At 42.1% G+C, this 24,185-nt stretch overlaps 1 protein-coding gene across 2 annotated transcripts in view; it reads right to left on the reverse strand.

Annotated features, from left to right (window-relative positions):
• Positions 1-20,099, reverse strand: part of LOC127570869 (threonine synthase-like 1) — a 36,810-nt gene extending 16,711 nt beyond the window's left edge. The window contains exons 1-2 of one of the 2 annotated variants that reach the window (XM_052016757.1): positions 19,813-20,099; positions 3,990-6,360 (exon numbers count right to left, since the gene is read on the reverse strand). In XM_052016757.1, coding sequence (XP_051872717.1) covers positions 4,080-6,323 — 2,244 coding nt within the window. In that variant the 5' untranslated portion in view covers positions 6,324-6,360; positions 19,813-20,099 and the 3' untranslated portion in view covers positions 3,990-4,079. Of the gene's footprint in view, positions 1-3,989; positions 6,361-19,812 lie in introns of those variants that run through there. The other variant, XR_007956414.1, reaches the window with a different exon arrangement.
• Positions 20,100-24,185: the final 4,086 nt, after the last annotated feature.

Genomic DNA, 24,185 nt, shown 5'->3' on the forward strand with positions numbered 1-24,185 from the left:
ACTTTGGAAAAGATGTGGGCCCCGTGTCAGTTCGCTGCGAAGTCCTGGATGTGAGGGATGGGATAGCGGTCCAGGGTGGTGGCGTCATTCAGCCTGCGGTAGTCGCCGCAGGGCCTCCACCCGCCGGTGGCTTTGGGAACCATGTGCAGGGGGGAGGCCCAGGGGCTGTCTGACCTGCGAACAATCCCCAGCTCCTCCATGTGACGGAACTCTTCCTTTGCCAGGCGGAGCTTCTCTGGAGGTAATCGTCGTGCTCGGGCATGAAGGGGTGGCCCTGTGGTAATGATGTGGTGTCGTACCCCGTGTGTGGGCCTAGAATTTGTAAACGAAGGTGCCAAAATCGATGGGAATTCGGCTAGGAGCTTGGCAAAATCGTCGCCAGAAAGGGAAATGGAGTCCAGGCGCGGGGCTGGTGGGCTGATTTCTCCCAGGGGATAGGTCCGGAGAGTGCTAGAGTGGACTAACCGCTTCCTTCGCAGGTCGACTAACAGGTAGTGGGCCCGAAGGAAATTGGCTCCTAGGAGTGGTCGGGCGACGGTGGCAAGAGTAAAGGTCCAGGTAAAACGGCTGCCGCCAAAGTGTAATTGAAGCGTACGGGTGCCGAAAGACCGTATCGTTGTACCATTGGCGGCATTGAGTAGAGGACCTGGTGGCCTGTCACGAGTGTCGCGGCCTGTCGGGGGCAAAATACTGACCTCCGCTCCAGTATCAACGAGGAAACGCCGTCCAGATTTCTTGTCCTGAACGAACAGGAGGCTCTGTCGGCGGCCAGCCGCCGTAGCCATCAGCGGCGGTTGGCCCTGGCGTTTCCCTGAAACTTGCAGGGTGGGCGGCATCGACGGGCCTCCGCACCCCACCTCTGATGGTAGAAGCACAGCTGGTCACCCGTGTCGTCGTCTGCGTTCCTGGGGCGTGGTTGCTTGGTTGCTGGGGCCGGGCGAGGCAGGCGTTGGGCTCGTGGCCCGGTGATTTGACTGACGGACGAGCCGCTCTTGCGCTTGGCCCTCCACAGGACATCTGCCCGGGCAGCCACCTCACGGGGGTTGCTGAAGTCGGCGTCAGCTAACAACAAGTGGATGTCATCGGGGAGCTGTTCGAGGAAGGCCTGTTCGAACATCAGGCATGGCTTGTGTCCCTCGGCCAATGCCAGCATCTCATTCATTAGGGCGGATGGGGATTAGTCCCCCAGGCCGTCCAGATGAAGCAGGCGTGCAGCACGCTCACGACGGGAGAGGCCGAAGGTCCAAATCAAAAGGTCTTTGAAAGCCGGGTACTTATCTTCCTCCGGAGGCGACTGGATGAAGTCTCCAACCTGGGCAGCTGTCTCCTGGTCCAGAGAGCTAACCACATAGTAGTACTTCGTGGAGTCGGAGGTGATCTGCCGAAGGTGGAATTGCGCTTCGGCCTGGTCAAACCAGACGCTGGGCCGAAGTGTCCAAAAGGTGGGCAGCTTGAGGGCCACTGCATTGGCTGCTGCGCTGTCGTTCATTTCGCGGGTCCAAAAGCCGTTTGGACTGTCGGGGTCACCAATGTAGCGGTTGCTACCGCAGAATAAAACAAGACTGTACTCGGAGGATTGCCAAAGAGAACTGGTTTATTTTCCCGCCTTGCGCGGGCCCTTTAAGGGAGAATGTTCCCGCCCAAAACAACCGGTAATGACGTAAGTCCTACGTCATCAGGACTTTCCCGCGCACGGGTTCTCCCCGTCGCTCGGAAAGACGAGGCCCGCCGCCATCTTGGGCCTCGTCGCTCCGACGCCACGCAACCCGACTGCCGAGCCGGTTCGCCCGACTAGACGGTGAGTTGCCACATAAGTATAGTTTCTTAGTACAATTGTTTGCAAATTTTCCATGATTTTGTGTCCATTAACATCATTTAATAAGCTGCTTGCTTGGGATAAATGCTGTTTATTCCAGAATAAGAAGACATAGTGATGTTGATTTACAAGGATCACTGAGCACTGTAAAGATACCAAAAGACTAGACACCTAAATGACGATCTTCAAAATTACTTGGAAAATAAGAAACTGATAATTAAGATGTACCAATCTTGTTTAAGTAATGGAACTGATTACCAGGAGCCAATGATAACATGTACAAAAGTATATAAGCAACTATGTTGTATGGAACAGAAAGAAAATTTCACTCGATAAACTTGCTTCATTTCTTTGAAAAAAATTACAGCTCAAGTATAAGAACAAGGAAATACAAGAAGAAATACACCATCTGGCCCCTCACACTTGCTCTGCCATTCAGTAAGACCATGACTGGACTTTTACCTTGACACCACTTTCCTGTACTAACCCCATATCCCTAGATTCCCTTAACATCCAAAAATCTAAGTATCTCTGTCTTGAATATCCTCACCACACAAGCCCTCCTGGATAGAGAGTTCCAAAGATTCACCACCCCCTGTGAAAAGAAGTTTCTTCTCAACTCAGTAACAAATAGCTGACCTGTTATTTTGAGACTGCGACCCCCAGGGGGTGATAGTTGGTAATTGTGCTAAAAATGGCAATTCAGAATGAAACTTCATGTTTTAAGGGCCTCACAGTTCCAGCAGCCCAGGTTCAATTCTGATCTCCAGTGCTGTTTGCACATTCTCCCTGTGACCACATGGATTTTCTCTGGGTACACCAGTTTCCTCCCAAATACCAGAAAAATACTGCAGGTTGATAGATTAATTGGCCAACGTAAATTGCCCCTGGTGTGTAGTTAAGTGATAGTCTCTTGAGGAGTTAATGGGAACGTATGGAGAATAGAATGGATTTGGGTAGGATTAGTGTAAAAATGGTGCTTGATGGTTGTCACAGAGTTGGTGGGCCGAACGACCTGTTTCCATGCTGTATCTCTCCATTACTCTATGGGCAAATGAAGTTGTGGGTCCAAGTTCCACTCTAGAGCTCCATAAGTGTGCTGTAGTGTTCTATACTCTATGTAAATGCATTCCATTTTACTTAACTAAATGAAAGTGTATTTTGTCCCTGATTATGGTTTGAATAATTTCCCTACTGACCTGTTGTTTCCCAGTTTCTCTTTCTTGAGTAATGGTGCAATATTAGAAAACAATTAGCTCTTGGTACTACTTCTGTCTCCAATGAGGAATGAAAGGTTGCAAACAATTCCTCTACTATTTTCAGCATTGATTCTTTCATCACCTCAATTAAAATATTTCTTTTGCACTGTGTAAGATTCATCTTTTTAGTTTGTCTCCTCTCTCTACTATGTCCTGTCCTGTTACTTTTAGTGTAACCTTCACAACATCAGGTTGCTATTAAATGCAAAGGACTCAATTAACACTTCCGCCATAGTCTCTGTGACAAGAAATAAATGAATATTTTGTATTGCCTTCACAAAGATCTGACCACAGCTCTTCAATTGCTTATTACTTGTAAAACATTTTGCATTTTAAGCTAATGTTAATATTTTCTCATAACCTGCAATAACATTTTCAGGTCTCTTCTGTACTTCCCACCATTTTCCTGTAAATGAATCTTGTTCTTGACATTTGTCAATAAGCACCATTTTCTCCTGTTAATTTTTTTTTCCTTTATCATTCATGTGAATATGGTTAGTTACCACCTGAACACTCTCTTCCAAGTGTCTTCATTGTTTCAATATTGCTTTGCTCTCCAATCTCTCTGTGCTGGGTTCTTTCTTAAATAACTTAATAAAAATTAGCTTCTCCGCTATTGAGCATTTTACCTTCAATATTTTCTGGTCTTTTTTTCTTAAGTACTTCAAACTGGATTATGTTGTGCCCAGTATTAGGTAATACCCTTTAGTTTCTCTGCTTTGCTTCCCAGGACCAGATACAATACTTCCTTTGCTGCTGAAATACTTATCCTATATAATCTGTTAATGATAAAGATGTTTACACAGTAGATGAGCTTAAAAGGTCACAACCATTTCATAAGGGAACAGGATGCAACTTATATATGCTACAGGACCATCCAATCCCATGGTGGGACATACAATGCTTCTAAATCCAGCAGAAAACATAGAAGTGGTTTTCAAATTCATTCCTCAAACTTGGATCATAATCAAGAGTTTACAGGTGAAAATCAAGGCCCATACAATTTAAACAACTCTCATGAATTTCTGTTGAATAAAATTTTCTATAGTATCCATAATTGCACTTGGATCTGCTGGGCAGGCTTCTTTTTTTTGGGCCTGACTCTTGCCAATTCTCTCCAGCACAGCTTTGTGAACAGAAGGCAAGGAGTTTAGGGAGTTCAACATCTGCAGCTGATCAGATGGATGCTGACTAATTTCCTTAACTCTCAAAGCCTGTAACACACCAGCTGTGAACTTACAAGGATGAGCTGTTGATGAAATAATAACTGGACAGCTCCAGTCTTGCTGACGATCTGCTACAACTTTTGCCACGGCCGTGTGTGGGTCCAGAATGTATCCGGTGGACTTATGCACAGAGTATATAGCAGCCAAGCACTCCTTCTCTGAACACCAATCTGACACAAAGTTATGTTGAATTCTCTTCAGCAAAGTATTTGGCACCTGAAAATGTTTGCTTTCATCCAACTGGGAAAACAACTCCCTCACCAGCTGCCCATCACCATGTGCAACAAGGTGTAAATATCTCTCAACATTGGAGGACCTGAGAACATCTAATCCTGGAGACAAGGAAGCTGTTACAATTCTATACCTCAAATCATATTTGCCTGTTCTTATGAAATCAGTCAGGGCATTATTTTGATTTGAAGCACAGATGAATTTTCGAATTGGAATCCCCATACATTTTGCATATACCGCTGCCAATATATTGCCAAAATTTCCCGTGGGAATGCAAACATCAACTGGATCTCCAAAAGTAATTATGCCTTGCTTAATTAGATCAAGATAGGCAGAGGCATGGTAGATTACCTGTAGCAGTAGACAAGCCCAGTTTATTGAGTTTGCAGTGCTTAGAGCTGACCCATATTCAACTGTCAGGAAGCCAGTGTAATCGGGATTTGTGAATATTTGTTTTATGGCTGTCTGACAGAAATCAAAGTTTGACTTGACACCTACAGTCTTCACATTTTTTCCTTCGTAACTAATCATCTGTTCCTTCTGAATCTGACTAATTCCTTCTTCAGGAAAGAATATGAGAACTGAGATTCTCTGCTTGTCATTATCACTGAGGCAACTGATACCATCCAGAACAGCACTCCCTGTATCCCCAGATGTAGTCATTAGAATCAGATAACTGCAAGTTCTAGGCATGCAATATGCAAATAGTTGTGGCAACAACTGCAAAGCAAAATCTTTGAAGGATGCCGTGGGCCCATGGAACAATTCAAGAAGAAACTGATTGTCAGTCAAATGTCTGATTGGTGCTATGCGGTTACATGCAAAGTTCTGTCCGTATGCTCTCTTCACCATCTCTCGCAGTTTGACAGCTGGCACATCATCAGGGTGCACACTCCTTTCAAGGAGGACCTGGGCCCGTTCAGTGTAAGGTGCTTCAACCAGCCTTTGCCACTCCCCAACAGTCATTTCTGGAAGGGAGTCCGCAGGGACATAGAGACCTCCATCTAAAGCCAAGCCTTCAATAAGAACATCAGTGAAGGAGCTGGGATCTTTCATTAACTCAGGGCTTTTAGCTGTACTTCTTGTGGAAATAAACATCTCAGAGCCTTGATGCCTCTTCAAACCATCAAGAACCTTCTCAGCAACTGTTTCTGCTGAGTCACCAAACTGACATAGGACCCGTATGTCATACCACATGTGGTAAAATTGTTGTCTGCTTTGAAGAATTTCTTGCATTGGAACACCAGGCCTCAGCCCAACAATGTGATCTATCTTCATCCCTTCAAGTCTTTCAAGTAAATCTTTAAGAGGCACATCAAGGTAAACAACGATCCCATTCTTCTTTATGTGGTACATGCTCTGAGGGTGCATTGGATTGGACCCAGTAAGAGCAATAATGCTTCTAGTTATTGAAAATCTCTTAAGAATTTCACCCTCCTCTTGCAAAAATAGTTCATCACCAATCTCCTGAAGCTTCTGAGTCACACTCATATGCCAAGTGTTTTCAAGTAATTCAGCAATATCTATCATAGGAAGGCCAGTCAACTGACCAAGAATGACCCCTACCGTTGTCTTCCCTGCACCAGGAGCACCCAGAAGAACAATATTCTTTTCATCCATCAATGAACAAAGTGTGGACAGCGATGACAAAGGATGTTTATAAAATGGGAATGTCCTTAAACATGATAAAACACACTTCCCATTCACTGAAATTAGAGATGAATCACACACATTCATGTGAAAGAGTCTGTGCTTCAGGTAACGTGCACCTGCAGAAATCAGCCTAGACATCGTGACCTTCTGTCCAACAAGGGCATATATTCATAAACTAAAAAAGGAAAAAGTCATTTTAAATTATTAAACAATCATTAATCTCCCTCAAAGACAAATAAACTAATTAACAACATAGACTAATTTGCACTACACTAAACATTCATCACATCATTTTCTATTTTGTTAATTTTTTTTACTAAGATAAGGAAATTTGGATCTTCCAATTGTACAATCCCACAATTGTTAAAATTCAACTCTGTGTCATACAACCCAGTTCTACCCCACAATGAAGTTGTCTTGCCCCAAAATTCCCATTGCAGCTTTGACAATTTGCAAAGACCCAGCCTTGAAAATTTGCAAAGACACAGGCCCCAGCTTTGCTGGCTGTCAAAGATTATAAATATTTCTGAACAGCTCTGAAAAAGAACTGTTACTGTTAAAAGTGAGTAAACATTAAAATTATTTTAAAATATAATAATTTAAAAAACATCTGAAAAAATTAACACATTGTTTTGGAAAAGAAACATACTTTTCCTTCTCCTTTCTTCCTCACAGCCAAACAATCTGCATTGGAATCAGTGGTGTTGCTGTTCTTGCATCAGTCTAACTTAGCATAAGACCTAAAAGTCACCTCCCCATTGTAAATGCCAGGCAACCTTAGCAAGACAGAACTCAGCCATTGGACTTCATGCAAAGTCCAGAGGACCAAGGATATTGAACATGTGTTGCAAGTATCGCCAAGTATTTTCAGGGCTTCTACATTTTGAGTATACTTGTGGAAATCTCAGTTACTTCATTTTAAATCAAGCAACTGCTGGTGGTTCTGCTCAAAACTATCAATATTTATCAACAAAGGCCACACCAATGTTGTCTTTGCAGTATTTTATCTGCAACACAGCAGCTATTTTTTTTTGGAAGAAGTGCATCCCAAATAAAAGCCAGCTACTGGAAACATATAATTAAGCTGGTGAAGCATAGATATCACAAAAGTGTACTTGTATAAAAAAGTATTTATTCAGCTGAGCCTTCCACGAACCTTTTGAGAAAGAGCATATAGTTACAAAATGAAACAAAATGAAGGTATCTGCAGTGATGTACCAATATTAAAAATCCTTTACATCACCATCAATAATACAATTTATAAACTAGACCTCACACAGAATTCTTTCCAAATCTATCTAGATTTTAAATAATGCACGAGTCATATGACAAATTTGAGAGTATCGAAAGTATTGGCTGCCAATTATTCTCAATCTGTGCACATCTGTCTGAATTGACTTCACTGGAGTGGATGTGCAGGAGGCAACCAGTGGCTGAACATGCATGCATCTGGCACTTGCAATCAAATAGGAATTTCTTTACCAATTTGACCAACACTGAGGTGAGGTATGTCCATCTCGCAAACATCTTCATAATTACAAAATGAAACACGTATTTTTTTTTTAAGAAAGAGGACAGAGCAATTTAATGAATTTCAAGGTGCATATGATGTGTCAGTCATGGTTCAGTCACTCGCCAAGTGCGACCCACTCCAAGGACTTGGGTGCAACAATCTAGGCTGACGCTCCAGTGCAGTACCGAGATCCCAACTTTTGGGTGAATCGTTAAGTGCGAGCTCTTCAGCCCTCTTACATGGACAGAAAAATGTCTTATGGTACATTCTAGAAGAGAAGTTGAACAATTATCCATGGAGTTCTGGGCAATATTCACTTCTCAACAAACTCACTCAATAACAGATCATTTGTTTGCTGTCACTTTGTTGTTTGAAGCCGAGAGGCAGCACTGTTTCACCAGATCACTACATCCACCAGTGTATGGGATGTTTATTAAGAATTTTACCACAGTCAGCAAATAACAGGTTGTCTTCAACCAACAATTTACAGTGAAAATTTCCAAGAAACTTCTTAGAGTTTTTAAAATCAGCAAGCATCTTTGCTTTCACTGTAGGTTGTTTTAACAATGAGCTAACAAGAGAAGAGCAAGCACTGTGGTAGGATAGCTAAAGAATAAATGGAGGATATGGAAATTCATCAAGCTTTCTGGGAGTGAATGGTGCAGATTGTAAAGCACCTGTTCCTGATAATGGTTGCTAACTTTGGAGTTATTTCTGGAAGCTTCATCACATGATACACTACTTCTAACCAACAGACACCAAAATCATTTCATCCCATCCCCAAGGCTTTTACAGTCTTCATTCAAATTGCTGGAGACTTTTGGACCATTCCTAGAGGTTTGGCAACCCTATCTGTTTTACTTTTTACACATACAGCTACATGGCTTTAAGGTACTATATTTGAAACAGCTCGAGATGATTTTTTGTTGAAGTAGAAGGAGCCTATACAGAAGCAGCCCAACATAATTTGTTTTTTGATTAGGTTAGCCCAGGGTTACAGCACACTGAGCGAGGTTAAATAAGAAATTACAGGGAAGATAAGCAATGAGATGCCAATGTAATTGATGTAACCACATTACAAAAGTGCTTCAGTTCACTCTTGTCCAGTTTGCCTCAGTTGGCAGCAGTCTCCCCTACATCAGATGATGAGGGATCGAAACCTCGCTAACAGGAACACAAGTGTATAATCTCAGCAATACTCTGAGAATGTTGGACTGCTGGAGATGCCATCTTTTGGACAGGTTGTTAAATCAAAGACCTGTGTCTTCTCAGGTGGCTGTTAAAGGTCCTATGCTGTTCAAAAAAGACCAGGCTGTTTCTCTCTAAGTCATGTTCAAAAGTTACCTCTCATTACCACAGATTAAAAACAAAGACAGAAAACACTAGAAACACACGACAGGTCAAGCAGCATCTGTGGAAAGAGAAACAGAATTAACATTTCAGGTCAAAGATCTTTTGTCTCATCTTTTGTTTGTAATATATGTGAATGACTTGGATGTGGATGTGGAAGGCAAGATCAGTAAATTTGTGGATGACACAAAGACTGGTTGAGTTGTTGACGATGTGGAGGGTAGGCTGCAGAGAGATATCAACATTTTGATGAAATGGGGTGAAAAAAGGCAGACGGGGTTTAATCCAGAGAAATGCGAGATGATGCACTTTTGGGCCAGTAATGAGTCTGGGACATTGTAAATGGCAGGGTCTTTGGGAATACTGAGGAACAAAGAGACCTTGAAGCACAAGTCCATAGATCTTTGAAGGTGGCAATGCAGGTAGACAATGTAGTAAGGAAGGCATACAGGATTCTGGCCTTTGTTAGTCAGTGATTAAATAAGGAGGTTATACTCCAATATTCAAAAAACATTGGTCAGCCCTCAGTTGGAGTACTGCATGTTGTTGTGTTCACCAAAGTATAGGAATGATGTGATAGCAGTAAGGCAGTGCAAAGAAGATTCACCAGGATGTTGCCTGAGATGGAGCAGTTCAGCTATGGGGAGAGACTGGAGAATTGAAATTGGAATTGGTTTATTATTGTCACATGTACCAAGGTACAGTGAAAAATGTCTTGCACACTGTTCATACAGATCAATTTATTACACAGTGCATCAAGGTAGTACAAGGTAAAACAATAACAGAATGCAGAATAAAGTAACAGCTACAGAGAAAGTGCAGTGCAGGTAGGTAATAAGGTGCAGGGTCATAACAAGGTAGATTGTGAGGTCAAGAGTTAATCTATCGTACTAGGAAACCATTCACTAGTCTCATAGCAGTGGGATAGAAGCCGACCTTGACCCTGGTGGTACGTGCTTTCAGGCTTTTGTATCTTCTGCCCAATGGGAGGGGGAGAAGAGAGAATGTTCAGGGTGATGGGGTCTTTGATTCTGTTGGTTGCTTTAAAGAAGTAGTGAAAAGTCTAGACAGAGTCCATGGAGGGGGGAAAACCAGGTCTTCTCTTCCTGGAGCAGAGGAAGTTAAGAGGGGACATGACTGGGGTATATAAAATTATCAGGGGTATAGATAGGGTCGAGTGCAGAAAACTTTTCCGTATATCAGAGACAGATAAACACAGATTTAGGGTAAGGGGGAAGAAGTTCAGATGGGATACGAGGGGGATCTTCTTCACCCAGAGTGGTAAGTACCTGAAATTTACTGCTTGAGAGAGTGGTTGAAACTACGTCGCTGACAGCATTTAAGGAGTATCCAGTTGAGCAAGTATCTAGATGTCTAGAGGACTATGGACCAAATGCTGGGCAATGGAGTTAATATGGAACTGTGCCCACTGGTCAGCATGGATGAATTAGGGCAAATGGCCTCTTTCCATGATGCACAATCCTATAACTCCATGAGAAAACTATCTTGTTTTCCCTCTTTATGTTGCAGAGATGGTGGAGAAGGGATGGATCAGATAAAGGGAATATCTCTAGTGGGTTGAGTCCAGGGTTGTTATGAGGAATAAGCTGTTGAGGAAGTTATCTGGTTAACAGTCTGATGAGGGCAGCTAGAGAGAGAAAACATGCACAAAGAAACATAAATGCTGTGAAGTGAGGTTCACTTAGAAAGAGAGAATGCAAACAAATAAATGTAAAATCTGCATAATGTAGAGCTACAAGTAACGCCAAAAAGGTCAGATGATGCTAGTGGAGCGAGAAAAACTGAGCCAGTATTACCGCTGATGACCTAAAGCAGAACCAACCTGTTCTGATCCAAACAGAGAAAGCAAGTTACCTAAAGTTGTAGAATTCAATACCAAGTCTGAGAGGTTGTAACATGCACAAGCGAATGATAAAATGTCGTTTCTTAATTTTACATTGGGCCTCATTTAAAAGTGCAGGAGGCCACAAAGGGATAGGTCAGTGTGGGCACAGGATGGAAAAATAAAGTGGCAGTTAACAGGATGCTCTTGGTCATCCCTGTGGACTGAACACAGGCTGATTCTGCATTAGGTTATTATCGGTAATATTGGCTTTTAAAGAGGTCATCCAATTTGCTTTTGGCTTCTCCAATGTAGAGGAGACTATATTGTGAGCAGCAACTGCAGTGGACTAGATTGGAAGAAATGCAGGCAATCACTGTCTCACTTGTTTGGATTCCTCTTTGAATTCCTGAAGGCAAGGGGTAAAAGAATAGGTGTTGTATCTTCTGAGGTTGCATGAGAAAATGCCTTCAGAAGGGCAATAATTGGTGAAGATAGAAGATTGAACCAAGGTGTCGCAAAGGGAATATCCCTTTGGAATGCTGAAAAGGGAAGGAAGGGGAAGATGTATCTGGTGTTAGAATCTCATTGGAAGTGGCAGAAATTGTGAGGATGATGATCTGTTGAATGTAGACGTTGGTGGGATGGAAAGTGAGGACCGGGGGAACTTTATCCTTGCTTTTTCTAGGAGGAGAGGGGGTGAGAGCTGATATGTGGGAAATAGATAAGATTACAATCAAGGTTTCTGTCAGCTCTGGTTACCTGGTCATTTACCTCACTGCTGGTGGTGGGGCACTGCCATGCACGTATTGAGTTCTGATATTAGAAATTATACTTCAAAAGTACTTAAGTTGGTTTAAAGCACTTTGGGTGTTCTAAGATGAAAAGGCACTATAAAACTGCAAGACCTTCCCTCTCACCCTAATATACAGCTGGCACTCTGTTCAATGTTATAGAATTAATTTTCAAACTTATAGCTGTCACTTCAATGAAATATGAAACACGGGCTGAATAAAGGGTCACAAAGTATAGTTACTACGGCTCATTGAAAAAAAAATCAGGTTTATACTCAACAAGTGTGCATAGTTCATGTGTAAGGAAGAGTAACACTATAAATTTGCCTCATGCAGATTTCGAGCAATCTAGGTTCCAACACCACCTGCTGTTGACCTAAATACTGAGAAGTGAAAATTGACTGCATCCTTCAAATGTATTTTATTAACATATACGGGAATGATTTTGAGTCAGCAAATTTCATCTTGGTTCAGTTACAAACTGCACAAAACTTCAAATCCTGAATGACACTGTCTGGCAATCACTCCTGGAAATCCCGATGTAACCTGATCCTGGGGCTCAAAGACATTTTTTAACTACTTTAGAATTAAATGAACCAACAAATGACTTCACTCCAGGACTCCCAGGACCGACCAGACGCAGCCACTTACCTCGGAGGCGTGGTAAGAGGGCTGGGCTGCAGGTGAGACTGAAACAGCGTGGGTTCAAATCCGCTCTCCCCAGCATACTACTAGCTAATGTCCAGGCCATTGAGAACAAAGTTGATGAATTAAGAGTGAAACTACCAAAAAGAACTGAGGGATGGCTGTGTGCTATGTTTCACTGAAACATGGCTTACACCTACTGCACCTAACTGTGCCATACAACACAAGGCCTTCTCAATTCACCAGACGGATCGTATGGCATCCCTGGGCAAAGTTAGAGGCAGAGGGGTCTGCTTCCTAATCAACACCTCGTGGTGCTCAGACGTGACGGTCCTGGTGAGTTTCTGCTCACTCAGCTTGGAATATCCAATGTAGTGTCACCCATACTACCTACCACAGGAGTTGACCTCAGCTATCCTGACAGCAGTCTACATCCCACCCCAGGTGAACATGAAGCCTGCACCCAATGAACTATACTCCGTGGTCAACAGCCTTGAAACAGGATACCGAGGCCCCCTTCATCATTGCCAGTGACTTCAACCAGGCCACTTCAAGAGTGTATTAGCAAAATACTACCAGCATGTCTCTTTTCCCACCAGTGGCCCAAACACCTTCGACCATTGCTGCACAACCAAAGACACCTACCGAGCCATCCCCCTCCCACATTTTGTAAATCAGACCTGCAGGCTGTGCTCCTTCTCCCTGCATACGAACAGAAACTGAAATGTGAAGGTCCAGTGCAGAAAGTCATACAGTGCTGGTCTGACGAAATGGATGAGCTTCTATGTGACTACTTTGAGTCAGTGGACTGGTCCACGTTCAAAGACTCAGTAGCCAGCCTAGATGAGTATGTCACTACCATCATGGACTTCATTGGCAAGTATATTGAGGACCATGTACCAAAGAGGACAATCTGAGTGTTCCCAAACCAGAAACTATGGATGAACCGGGAGATCCACTCCCTACTGAAGTCTAGGACTGCATTCAAATCAGGTGACCCTGACCTTTACAAGAAATCAAGATATGACCTCCGTAAAGCTATCAGGGATGCCAAGAGACAATACCAGTACAAAATCAAGTCCCAGACCAGCCGTCAGTTGTGGCAAGGCTTACATGCTATAACGAGCTACAAAATGAAGTTGTGCAGCATCGCCGACAACAGCGCATCCCTTCCTGAAAAGCTCAACACATTCTATGCACGTTTTGAACAGAAGGGGACTGGAATATAACCACCCACCCCAAAAGCCTCCAAAGCACCTGAACCCACAGTCGCTGTGACAGACGCAAGATCAGTCTTGCAGAGAGTGAAACCACGGAAAGCACCTGGCCCGGCTGGTGTCCCCGGCCACGTCCTTAGATCCTGTGCAGATCAGCTGGTGGGGGTATTTGCAGACATTCTTGACCTCTCCCTGCTTCAATCTGAGGTTCCTACCTGCTTTAAGAAGAGCACTCTCATGTTGGTACCTGAGAAAAACAAGGTAACGTGCCTTAATGACTACCGACATCCACCATCATGAAGTGCTTGGAGAGGCTGGTCATGGCACGCATTAACTCCAGCCTCCTGGAAAACCTCGAACCACTGCAATTCACCTACTGCTGAAACAGGTCTACGGCGGACGCCATCTCCCTGGCCCTACACTCATCTCTGGAGCATCTGGACAGTAAAGACACATACATTAGACTATTGTTTATTAACTACAGCTCTGCCTTCAGTGCTATAATTTCAAGCAAATTCATTTCCAAACTCCTAGACTAGGGACTCAACACCTCCCTTTGTAATTGGATCCTTGACTTCCTGACCAACAGACTGCAATCAGTAAGGATAGGCAGCAACACCTCTGCCACGATTATCCTCAACACTGGTGCCCCACAAGGCTGTCCTCAGCCCTCTATTCTACTCCCTATACACTCATGACTGCGTGGCCAGATTCTGCTCTAACTCCATCTACATGTTTGCAGATGATACCACCATAGTGGGCCAGATCTCAAATAACAATGAGTCGGAGTACAGGAAGGAGATAGAGAGCTTAGTGACATGGTGTCATGACAACAACCTTTCCCTCAATGTCAGCAAAACAAAAGAGCTGGTCATTGACTTCAGGAAGGGGGACAGTGCACATGCTCCTGTTTACATCAACGGTGCCGAAGTCGAGAGGGTTGAGAGCTTCCAGTTCCTAGCAGTGAACATCACCAATAGCCTGTCCTGGTCCAACCATGCAGACGCCACAGCCAAGAAAGCTCACCAGCACCTCTATTTCCCCAAGAGGCTAAAGAAATTTGGCATGTCCCCTTTGACACTCACTGACTTTTATCAATGCACCATAGAAAGCATCCTATTTAGATGCGTCATGGTTTGGCAACTGCTCTGCTCATGACAGCGAGAAACTGCAGAGTTGTGAACACAGCTCAGCACATCATGGAAACCAGCCTCTCCTCCACGGACTCTGCCTACACTCCTCACTGCCTCAGTTAAAGCAGCCAGCGTAATCAAAGACCACAAGCACCTGGGACATTCTCACTTCTCCCCCTCCCATTGGGCAGAAAATACAAAAGCCTGAAAGCACGTACCACCAGGCTCAAGGACAGCTTCGAGCCCACTGTTATAAGACTATTGAATAGTCCCCTGGTACGATAAGATGGACTTTGCATCTTATTGTCTACCTGCACTGCACTTTCTCTGTAACTGTAACAGTTTATTCTGCATTCTGTTATTGTTTTATCTTGTACTACCTCAATGCCCTGTTGTTATGAATTGATCTGTATGAATGGTATGCAAGATAAGTTTTTCACTGTAGCTCAGTATATGTGACAATAATAAACAAATTTACCAATGGCTCATTTAATAGCCTAATTAACTGTGGTTAGTTCAGATTATTATGAATAATTCACACTGCCTGGTTAAAATTGGTTCACAGTTATTTTTTGTATCTCTAACTGCAGTTTGTTCTGTGTATTTGAAAGATTAACCTTCTCTACAAAATGTTGACTCACAGTCTTTCATCAGACTGAATTTTCTTTATACATCACATTGGTATTTCAATTTGAAATCAGAATTAGTTTTGAAAGGTAATTACTGTGTTAGTACACTAAGTTGTGCTTGGAATTGCCAGAGAATTAAATTTAAGCACACAATAGTTACTGCAATCCAAAATAATTTGTTGCTATTGAATATTTTGTTTAAACACTACAAGTTGAAAATAAATCTTTTAATTCTTGCACTCTTAAATCTGCTGCTAAAATAATGCAGCACAGTCGTATTTGCCAGTTTCTTGCAAGGCCGATGGAAAAAGATTTTTAGATATGCATAATTTGCATTATTCACATAATTTACTTTCAAAGTTGGTGGGAAGTACGACCTGAAAAACCTTGGATGCTTCAAGCAATTGGCCTGATTTGGGGCAGCTTTGGCTTCATATAGCACCTCAAAGATGGGTAAGGTGCCATTCTTTCTAATTTAAATCCAGTGAATTCACTTCTGATATCTTCTAATCTCATGCCCACCATGATAGGCTATATTCACTCTGATTTTGCTTGTTATTTACGTATGTTTAGGATATCTTATTTATTTCTTTATTCAGTGACAATGGATTTGTATAACTTAGCTTTCCTTTTTTTTGAAACTCCTATTGGAATTACTTTACATTTCCTTTGTCCACATACCAAATACATGTTTTAGTCTTAAGTTTCAAATCTGTCTTATTTATTCACCCCAAGTGGGTCATTACTAGCTGGTCTGTTCTTGCATTTTAATGGGCTATGTTTTTCCTACACTCCATTGACCACCGTTTCAAATGGTTCCCACTGCTGTTGTAAAACTCTGTATGTTAGTAAAGTGTTCCAGTTTATTTTCCCTGATTCCAGTCTCATCCCCTAAAATTATGTCTTTTTCCAATATACTGATGACACAAAAGTGGTGGCGTTGTGGATAATGAGGAAGATTGTCTACAGCTACAGCAGAAAACAGATCAGATGGAAAGCTAGACAGAGTGTTGACAGATTGAATTTAATCCCAACAAGTTCAAGGTGATGTATTTTTGGAAGTCAAATAAGGAAAGGACATATTCAGCATATGGTAGGGTACTGAGGAATGTTGATGAATAGAGGGACCATGGGGTTCAAATCCATAAAGTGGCAAAAGAGGGAGATAGTATGATGAAGAAGGGGCATGGCACACTCACCTTCATCAGCCACGATATAGAATATTAAAGTCAGGATGTTATGTTGGTTATACCATCTTTGGAGTATTGTGTGCAGTTCTGGTTGCCACACTATAGGAAGGATGTGGTTGCACTGGAGAGAGTACAGAGGAGATTCACCAGGATATTGCTTGGATTGAGGACTTTAGTTACAGGGACAGATTGGATTGGCTGGGTTTGTTTTCACTGGATAGAAGGAAGCTGAGAAGTGACCTGATAGATGCATATAAAATTATCAGGGGCATGAGTTGGGTAGATAGAATTGTTTTCCCCATGGTAGAGGTATCAAAAGCAAGAAGACATAGGTTTTAGGTAAGAGGAAAGAGTTTTAAAGGGGACTTGAGAGGAAAGCTCGCCCCTACCCCCCAAACACAGAGTGGTCAGTATCTGAAAACTTGCTACCAGAGGAAGAAGATGGAACCAGATAGAATCACTATGTTTAAGAGACATTTAGACGGGCACTGAAATAGTAGAGGACCAAAGGACTGCAGATGCTGGAACCTAGATAAAAAACATAATGATGCTGGAGGAACTCAGCAGGCCAGGCAGCATCTGTGGAGAAAAGCAGGCAGTCAATGTTTCAGGTCAGGACCCTTCTTCCACTTAATTAAAAATAGATGGATGAACATTGAATTCTCCCACTTTAAGTAATCCCCATCCCCACAACTCCCCCAACCACGCTTTTTCTCTTCTTCCCTTTCCTAACTTCTTTTTTCTATCCCACTTTTTTCCTCTTTCTCTCCTTACCTTTGACTCATCCCCCAGTGGATCTGCTCTCCCCTCCTTCCCCACACCTGCCTATCACCATCTCTTACCTGCATCTACCTATCACCACCTTGTGCCCACCCCGCCTCCCCTCTTTTGTCCACCTCTCACAGCTCTGTTTTTCCCTCCTATGTATTGGGCTCCCCCTTTTCCTATCTCAGCCCTGACCACCTGCTTTTCTCCACAGATGCTGCTTGGCCTACTGAGTTCCTCCAGCATCATGGTGTTTTTCATGCAGATTCCAGAATCTGCAGTCCTTTGTTTCTCTAAGAGTTTAGACAATATTGGCAGAAATTTAGCATTACCCATGCAAGTTTATAAAATGATTTACTGTACCAGGAGTAACCTCTCCCCATAATTGTGTCTGCACATAATCAGACCTTAACAATCTGTACCTCACAAGCTTGTGTTACACTTGGGTCCAAACTCATGACTAGATAATAGTATAAATTGGCTTGTGACTGTCATGTCCTTGTTTGATTGTGCACACATCATTAGATACAGTTCTCCAAATATATTCAAAAATCTATTCACCAGGGGTAAAACTATTAAAGTTTCTTTCTTCAGCAAAACTATAATTCACATAACATACCACCTGGAAGAGGAGGTAAAAACTGCAGCAGGCTTCAGGAAGGCAGAGGCAGACTGGCAAAAATTGGCAGATATGACAGGAGAAATTTAATACAGAGAGATGTGATTTTGACGGGAATAATGAGCAGCTGTAATAAAAGCTAAATATTATAATTCTAAGAGGGATACATTAAAAAACCCCAAGCTTACATAATCAAATTGGGCTTTGATAGACTGTAGATTAGCATTTGGGATCCTTGGATGTAAGAGAAAAGGGGATTAAAGAAAGGAAGTTATCCTGCTTTTTCACAGATTGGGCCTCAAGTGGAGAAATGTCCAATTCCTAACACCACACTTTGGAAACCTGTTTAAATCCTTGGAGAATTACTGGAATAGGACCAGGAATGAAAAACCCAGAATGTGGAAGGACCATGGAAACATGGTTTTAATAAAGTGGATAGGAGAACACATTTCACCCGCATGAGGATCAAAGACTCGTATCTGCTACCTCTTTTTGACCTGACCCGTATAAAACAGCTTACAGTGCCTTAAATAATGCTAACAGCCCTAAGAAATTCAGCAATGACTTATAAACCAATGTTTAAAGTTTAACAATAACGGAAAATCATAACACTAAAAATATGATTGACAACAATACAGAACTTTGACTAATTTAATATTGCAACATAAAGATGCTGATAAGTGCATGGTACATTCTCATCATAATTTAAGCTATTAGAGTAGTTAAGTGCCATAAAAAAAATGGAGTTAACTGTGGTTCCAAGCCCCACGTAATACTATAATAGAACACCAATATTACTGGATTGTGCAGAAAGAAAGAGCTTTGTTTTTAAAAGGGAGAGAAGAGGCAGAGAAGGATGAGGTGGGTAGAGGTAAAAAAAAGGAGATAAAAAGATAGGAAGGGGGTCTTGGGAGCAAAGAAAGGGGTGTGATGGACACAGACACCTCATCAGACATTCCCACTGTTCTCTCTAATCCTCCCACTTCTCTGCAATTTACGACACGTTTGATTTCTAACATTTCCTGGTTCTTGACCTAGTTAGGAGGCAGTAGTTAGTTCACAGGCAATAGTTAATCACTGACTTGTAGCACATTATTACTGACCAGTAAACAGTTCATAGGCAATTCTTTACTTAGTTATGGCTAGTACTTACTAGTAAGTATATCATTAGCAGGCAGTTGTTAATTATTGAACAATTAGCTGGAAATGGTTACTGACACAGCTAGTAATTACTGAGCTATAGTTAATTACCGAGAGTTCATAGTTAGCAGGCAATAACTAATTACTATCATATTTAGTAATTACTGAGCAGTAGATCATCTGCTGGGAGTACATAACTACTGAGCTTGAGGTAGTAATTACCAAGCAGTCAGTAGTTTATAGGCAGTAGGTCATTACTCAGCAGTGGATAGTTAGCAGATTTGTTAGTAGTTAATTACCACTTAATTAGCTTCCAAGGTAGTAGTACTGAGTTTATTAGCACAATTGCTGATTTATTGATAGTAACTGTTGTGCTTTATGTATTTAGCAGGTAGTTATTAATTACTGAGCAGTGGCTAATAATTATGGGGTAGCAGGTAGTTTATCGGATGTAGTTAATTAATGAGAAGTTAATTAGCAGGCAATTGTTAATTACTGATTTATGCACAGTAATCATGGACTAGATGGTAATTAGCAGGTGCTGGTTAATTAATGAACAGTAGGTACTTAATAATTATTAATTTCTGAGCACAATATGAAATTAATTAGTTAATTAGCTGGGAACAGTTATCTAATGTCAAACTTTTAGTTAGGCCACAGCATTACTAGAGCTAGTAATTACTGAAAAGTAGTTAATTCCAGAACATTAGGCAGATAGCAGACGTGGGCTAGTTACTGCGCAGTGGTAGATAGCACACAATGGTTACTTGCTGAGCACTAACTAGTTACCAGTTAACAGCCAGCGATGAATTCGACAGTCCTCAAGGAACGGGTGGGCCGCGGAAGTAAAACTCCCAAGCTGGGCGGAGCAAGCTGCTGCCAAGGCAGAACCGCCAGGCGGGGATCCGCCTCGAAGGAGACCGTGGCTGGGCCCCTGCGCCAGTCCGGCCACACCGGGAAGCTCAGTGCGGAGGCTTCTCGGGCGGGAGGGAGCTCGGGCCGGCCCGGGCTCGCGGCACACCGAGGCCCTGGGGCTGGGGCGGTTTCCTCGGGGCTTGCGTGTACGGGTGTCTCGATTCTAGTTTGTGCCCAACATTTTCTCTCTCTCTTTCCCGCTAATCATTAATCTTCCCAACGTTATTTGCTTTTCCTTTCCATCGAACACCATCATTCACTTCCTTAGTTCGCCATAGTCGGCTCATCCTTCTCATAAAGCCTCTGTTACTTGATTGAATGCATCTTTGTGTAAAACTGGTAGCTACCTCATTAAATGTCAGCCACGGCTCATCTACTATCTTACCTTCTACTCTACTTTGCCTATCTGCTTATCCAGCTGTGGCTTCGTGATTTTGCTTAAAGTAAAGGCACTGGATTTAGACCCAAATTTCTGACGCAATCTTTTTAAGATCACTCATCCCCAAAGATGTCTTTATCATTGAATAATTAATTAATATAGTATGAGGAGCATAGACAGGGTAGTCACATCTATTTTTTCCCTGATAGGTAGTCTAAAATAAGACGGCATAGGTTTAAGGTGAGAGGGAAAAGATTAAAAGGGGATCTGAGGGGTAAGTTTTTCCACGGGGGTGGGGGTATATGGACTGAGCTGCCAGAGGAGGTGGGTATAATTATATTTGGACAAGTACGTGGAAAAGGTTTGGAGGGATAATGGGCCAAACGTTAGCAAATGGGACTAGTGCAAATAAGCATCTTGGTTAATGTGGATCAGTTGGGCTGTAGGGCCCAGTTCTGTGCTGTATAACTATGAACAATGATATCATTACACATGACCAAATCTTACACATGACAAAATAGTTCCCTAGTTAGTTCCATGATGTATTTTCTCGGAAACTGTGCCAAATATATTCTATGACTGTCTCAAGACTATCTTTGCCTATTTGACTTATAAAGTCCTAGAGTTGTGCAGCAGAGAAACAGGCCCTTTGGCCCACCACATCCATGCTGACTTTTATGCCCATCTACACTACAAGTGCCCCAAATGTTACAGCTGTTCTGGTTACAGAAATTTGTCCTTGCAGAATTTACAAATCATTACCTGAAAGTTTGAGATATGGAATAAAATTTTGCTCTCACTTGCTTTTTCTTGACACACACACACACACACACAAAATGATGTGGCTTTGTGTTACAAAAATTCATGATAAGGGCCATTTTGTAGGAATACAACTCCCCAATAATATGGGGTTGCCTGTAATCCCATCTGCCAACATTAGGTCTGTATCCTTCTATGCCTTGCTTATTTAAGTGCATGCCTAAATGTCTCTTAAACAAAGTGATTCAGTTTGATTCCACTGCTTCCTCTGGCAGCAAGTTCCAAGATATGAAAATCCCTTTAAAGCTCTTCCCTCTCACCTCAAATCCATTCCCTCTTGTTTTGATGAGCCTATCATGGGAAAAAGATTCTGACTATCTACCTTACCTGCCTCTTATGATTATATTACAGTATACCTCCATCAATTCACACCTCGGCCTTTAACAATCTTGATGAACTACTACAGAACTCTCCGTGAAACCATACCCTTCCTGCAGGGTGGTGACCAGAACTGCACATGATACACCAAATATTGGCTAACTAGTCAGTCAAAATAACACCCAACTTTTATATTCTATGTCCTGACCTATGAAGGCAAGCATGCCATATGCCTTCATTACCCTATCTACCTCTGTTGCCACTTTTAAGGAACTATGGACTTGAACCTCAAGGTCCTTCTGTTCTTCAATATTCCTTATCACTCTACCATTTGCTGTATATGTCCTTTCCCTATCTGACCTCCTAAACTGCATCCTCGCACTTATCGCCCATGCCAACGTTCTGCCCAGCTTTCCATCTGAACTATACCCTGCCATAGCTTAAAACAATCTTCCTCACTTTGTGTCATCTACAAAATTACTAATCCCTCCTACAGTCACATCCAAGTCATTAATATATTTCACAAGCAACAAGAGTCCCAGCACAAATCCCTGTAGTACACAACTGGTCATAGACTTCCAATCAGAAAAACATCCATCCACCACTACCCTCTGTCTCCTATCACCAAGCCAATTTTGGATCCAGTTAGCCAGCTCACCTTGGATCCCAGGTGCCTTAAGCTTCTTGACCAGCCTGCCATGTGGGACCTTGACAAATGTCTTACTGATGTCCATATAGACAACGTTTACCACCTTGCCTTCATCAATCTTCTTGGTTACAGCCTCAAGAAATTCAATCAAATTAGTGAGGCAGGATTTCCCCAGCACAACACCATGCTGACCATCCCTGAATCAGTTCCTGCCTTTCCAAATGTGCATAAATCCTACTACCAAGGATTTTCTCCAATAATTTCCCCTTCTGAGCTAGTCCCATTTGCCTGCATTTGACCTATTTCCCTCTAAATTTTTCCTATCTGTGAACCTATCCAAATGTCTTTTAAACATAATTATACCCTCATCTACTACTTCCTCTGCATATAGTCACCACCCTCTGTGTGAGAAACTTGCCCCTTGGGTTATCATTATGCAATTTATGATCCTGAAATAGCACTTTTTTTTCTCACTAACGTTCTAAATTAGGCCTCACCCAAACCATCCACACCTCTTCCAACTATTTAGTTTCAAGCCACATTTACACTTCTCTGATTCACTAGGAGAAGAAATGCCCATCCCAACTCACTCCTTCATCTTATTCCAGAACAAATGCCAGGACCCTGTGAAGTAAAATTCACTTTTCCCACACCAGTCTGTGAATAGAACATTCTATTTGATTTTTATTAATTGTATTCCAAATGGTTTAGGGAATAATGCAGATTAATTCTAGGTAGTTCTGCCTTTTAAATTCCAAAAAGCTGCTCATAGTCCCTTGGCACAAGCCCTTTATTAGTTATACTTACATCATTGTTAGTCATGTTAACCATGTTAGCTGGATTCTATCCCTCCCATTCCAAGTCGCTCTCTCTAGCCCCAAGGAGATGTTCCTAACCATGGCACCAGACAGGCAATATCACTTTCAGGACTCACACTTGTAACTGCAGAGAAGCATATTTAGACCCCTGACCATTTTGTTCTTCTAATAACTACTTTCTTTTCACTCTCCCTGTACCATAGTGTTGTGATCAGTGTGCTCCATCCTCCCTGTAATCTCTACTTTCATTCATACAGGCTGCAGGAAACTTGTTGACAAATGCAATGACCAAGGTTCGAAGAATGCTATTTTATATCTCATACTCTGCTCATAGTCATGTTCTTCTGTCCTTGTACATTAACTAACTCCACAGGGCTTTACCTAAGGGACATGACTGCTTCCTAGATCAAAACTAACTTTCTCCCTGGATCAAAGCTAACTTTCTCCCTTCCTCAGACATCACGGTGTCTGAAGCTCAGATTCCAGCTCATCAACTCTGAGCCAAATTTCCTCAAGCTGCAGGCACTTGATCTAGACGTGGCCATTGTGGAAATCAGTAATGTCCACCAGCTGCCATTGCACGTAATACATAATTTATTCGATTAGTAATTTATTTTCCCAAGTAGCCATTTGAAACTTTTATTTATAAATTTAGTCTTGCTAATAATATAGTTTTAAGCTATTAATTATAGTTGCACTTCTTGCACTAGATTATAACACAGAGTGAACAATTTTAAGTTAAGGAGAAAAAATACTGCAGTACTCACCAAGCACTTACTTTCCTGCCTTCTTATGATGTTACATTTTAATTCTTTTCTCATGTTTCTCAAACTTTTGATTTAGGTTGCCACCACTAGCAGTGTTTATTAAATTTAACTATGATTTTCCTTTAAAATACGTGCATATCACCACTTTCCCCTGCCTCAATTAAATCCGATATCCGTCAAAATTGCAAGTTTTATACTTTATAGAGCAACACTCCATTGAATGGACTTAGACCACAAGACATAGAAGCAGAATTAGGCCATTCAGCCCATTGAGGCTGCTCTGCCATTCAATCATAGCTGATTTATTTTTCCCTCTCAACCCCATTCTCCTGCCTTCTCCCCATAATTTTTGATGCCCTTACTAATCAAGAACCTAGCAACCTCCACTTTAAATATACCCAATGAATTGGCCTCCACAGCCATCTGTGGTAATGTATTCCATAGATTCACCACCCTCTGGCTGAAGAAATTCCCCCTCATCTCAGTTCTAAAGGGAT

Source organism: Pristis pectinata, chromosome 5, assembly GCF_009764475.1.
Source record: "Pristis pectinata isolate sPriPec2 chromosome 5, sPriPec2.1.pri, whole genome shotgun sequence".
NCBI classification, from domain to species: Eukaryota; Metazoa; Chordata; class Chondrichthyes; order Rhinopristiformes; family Pristidae; genus Pristis; species Pristis pectinata.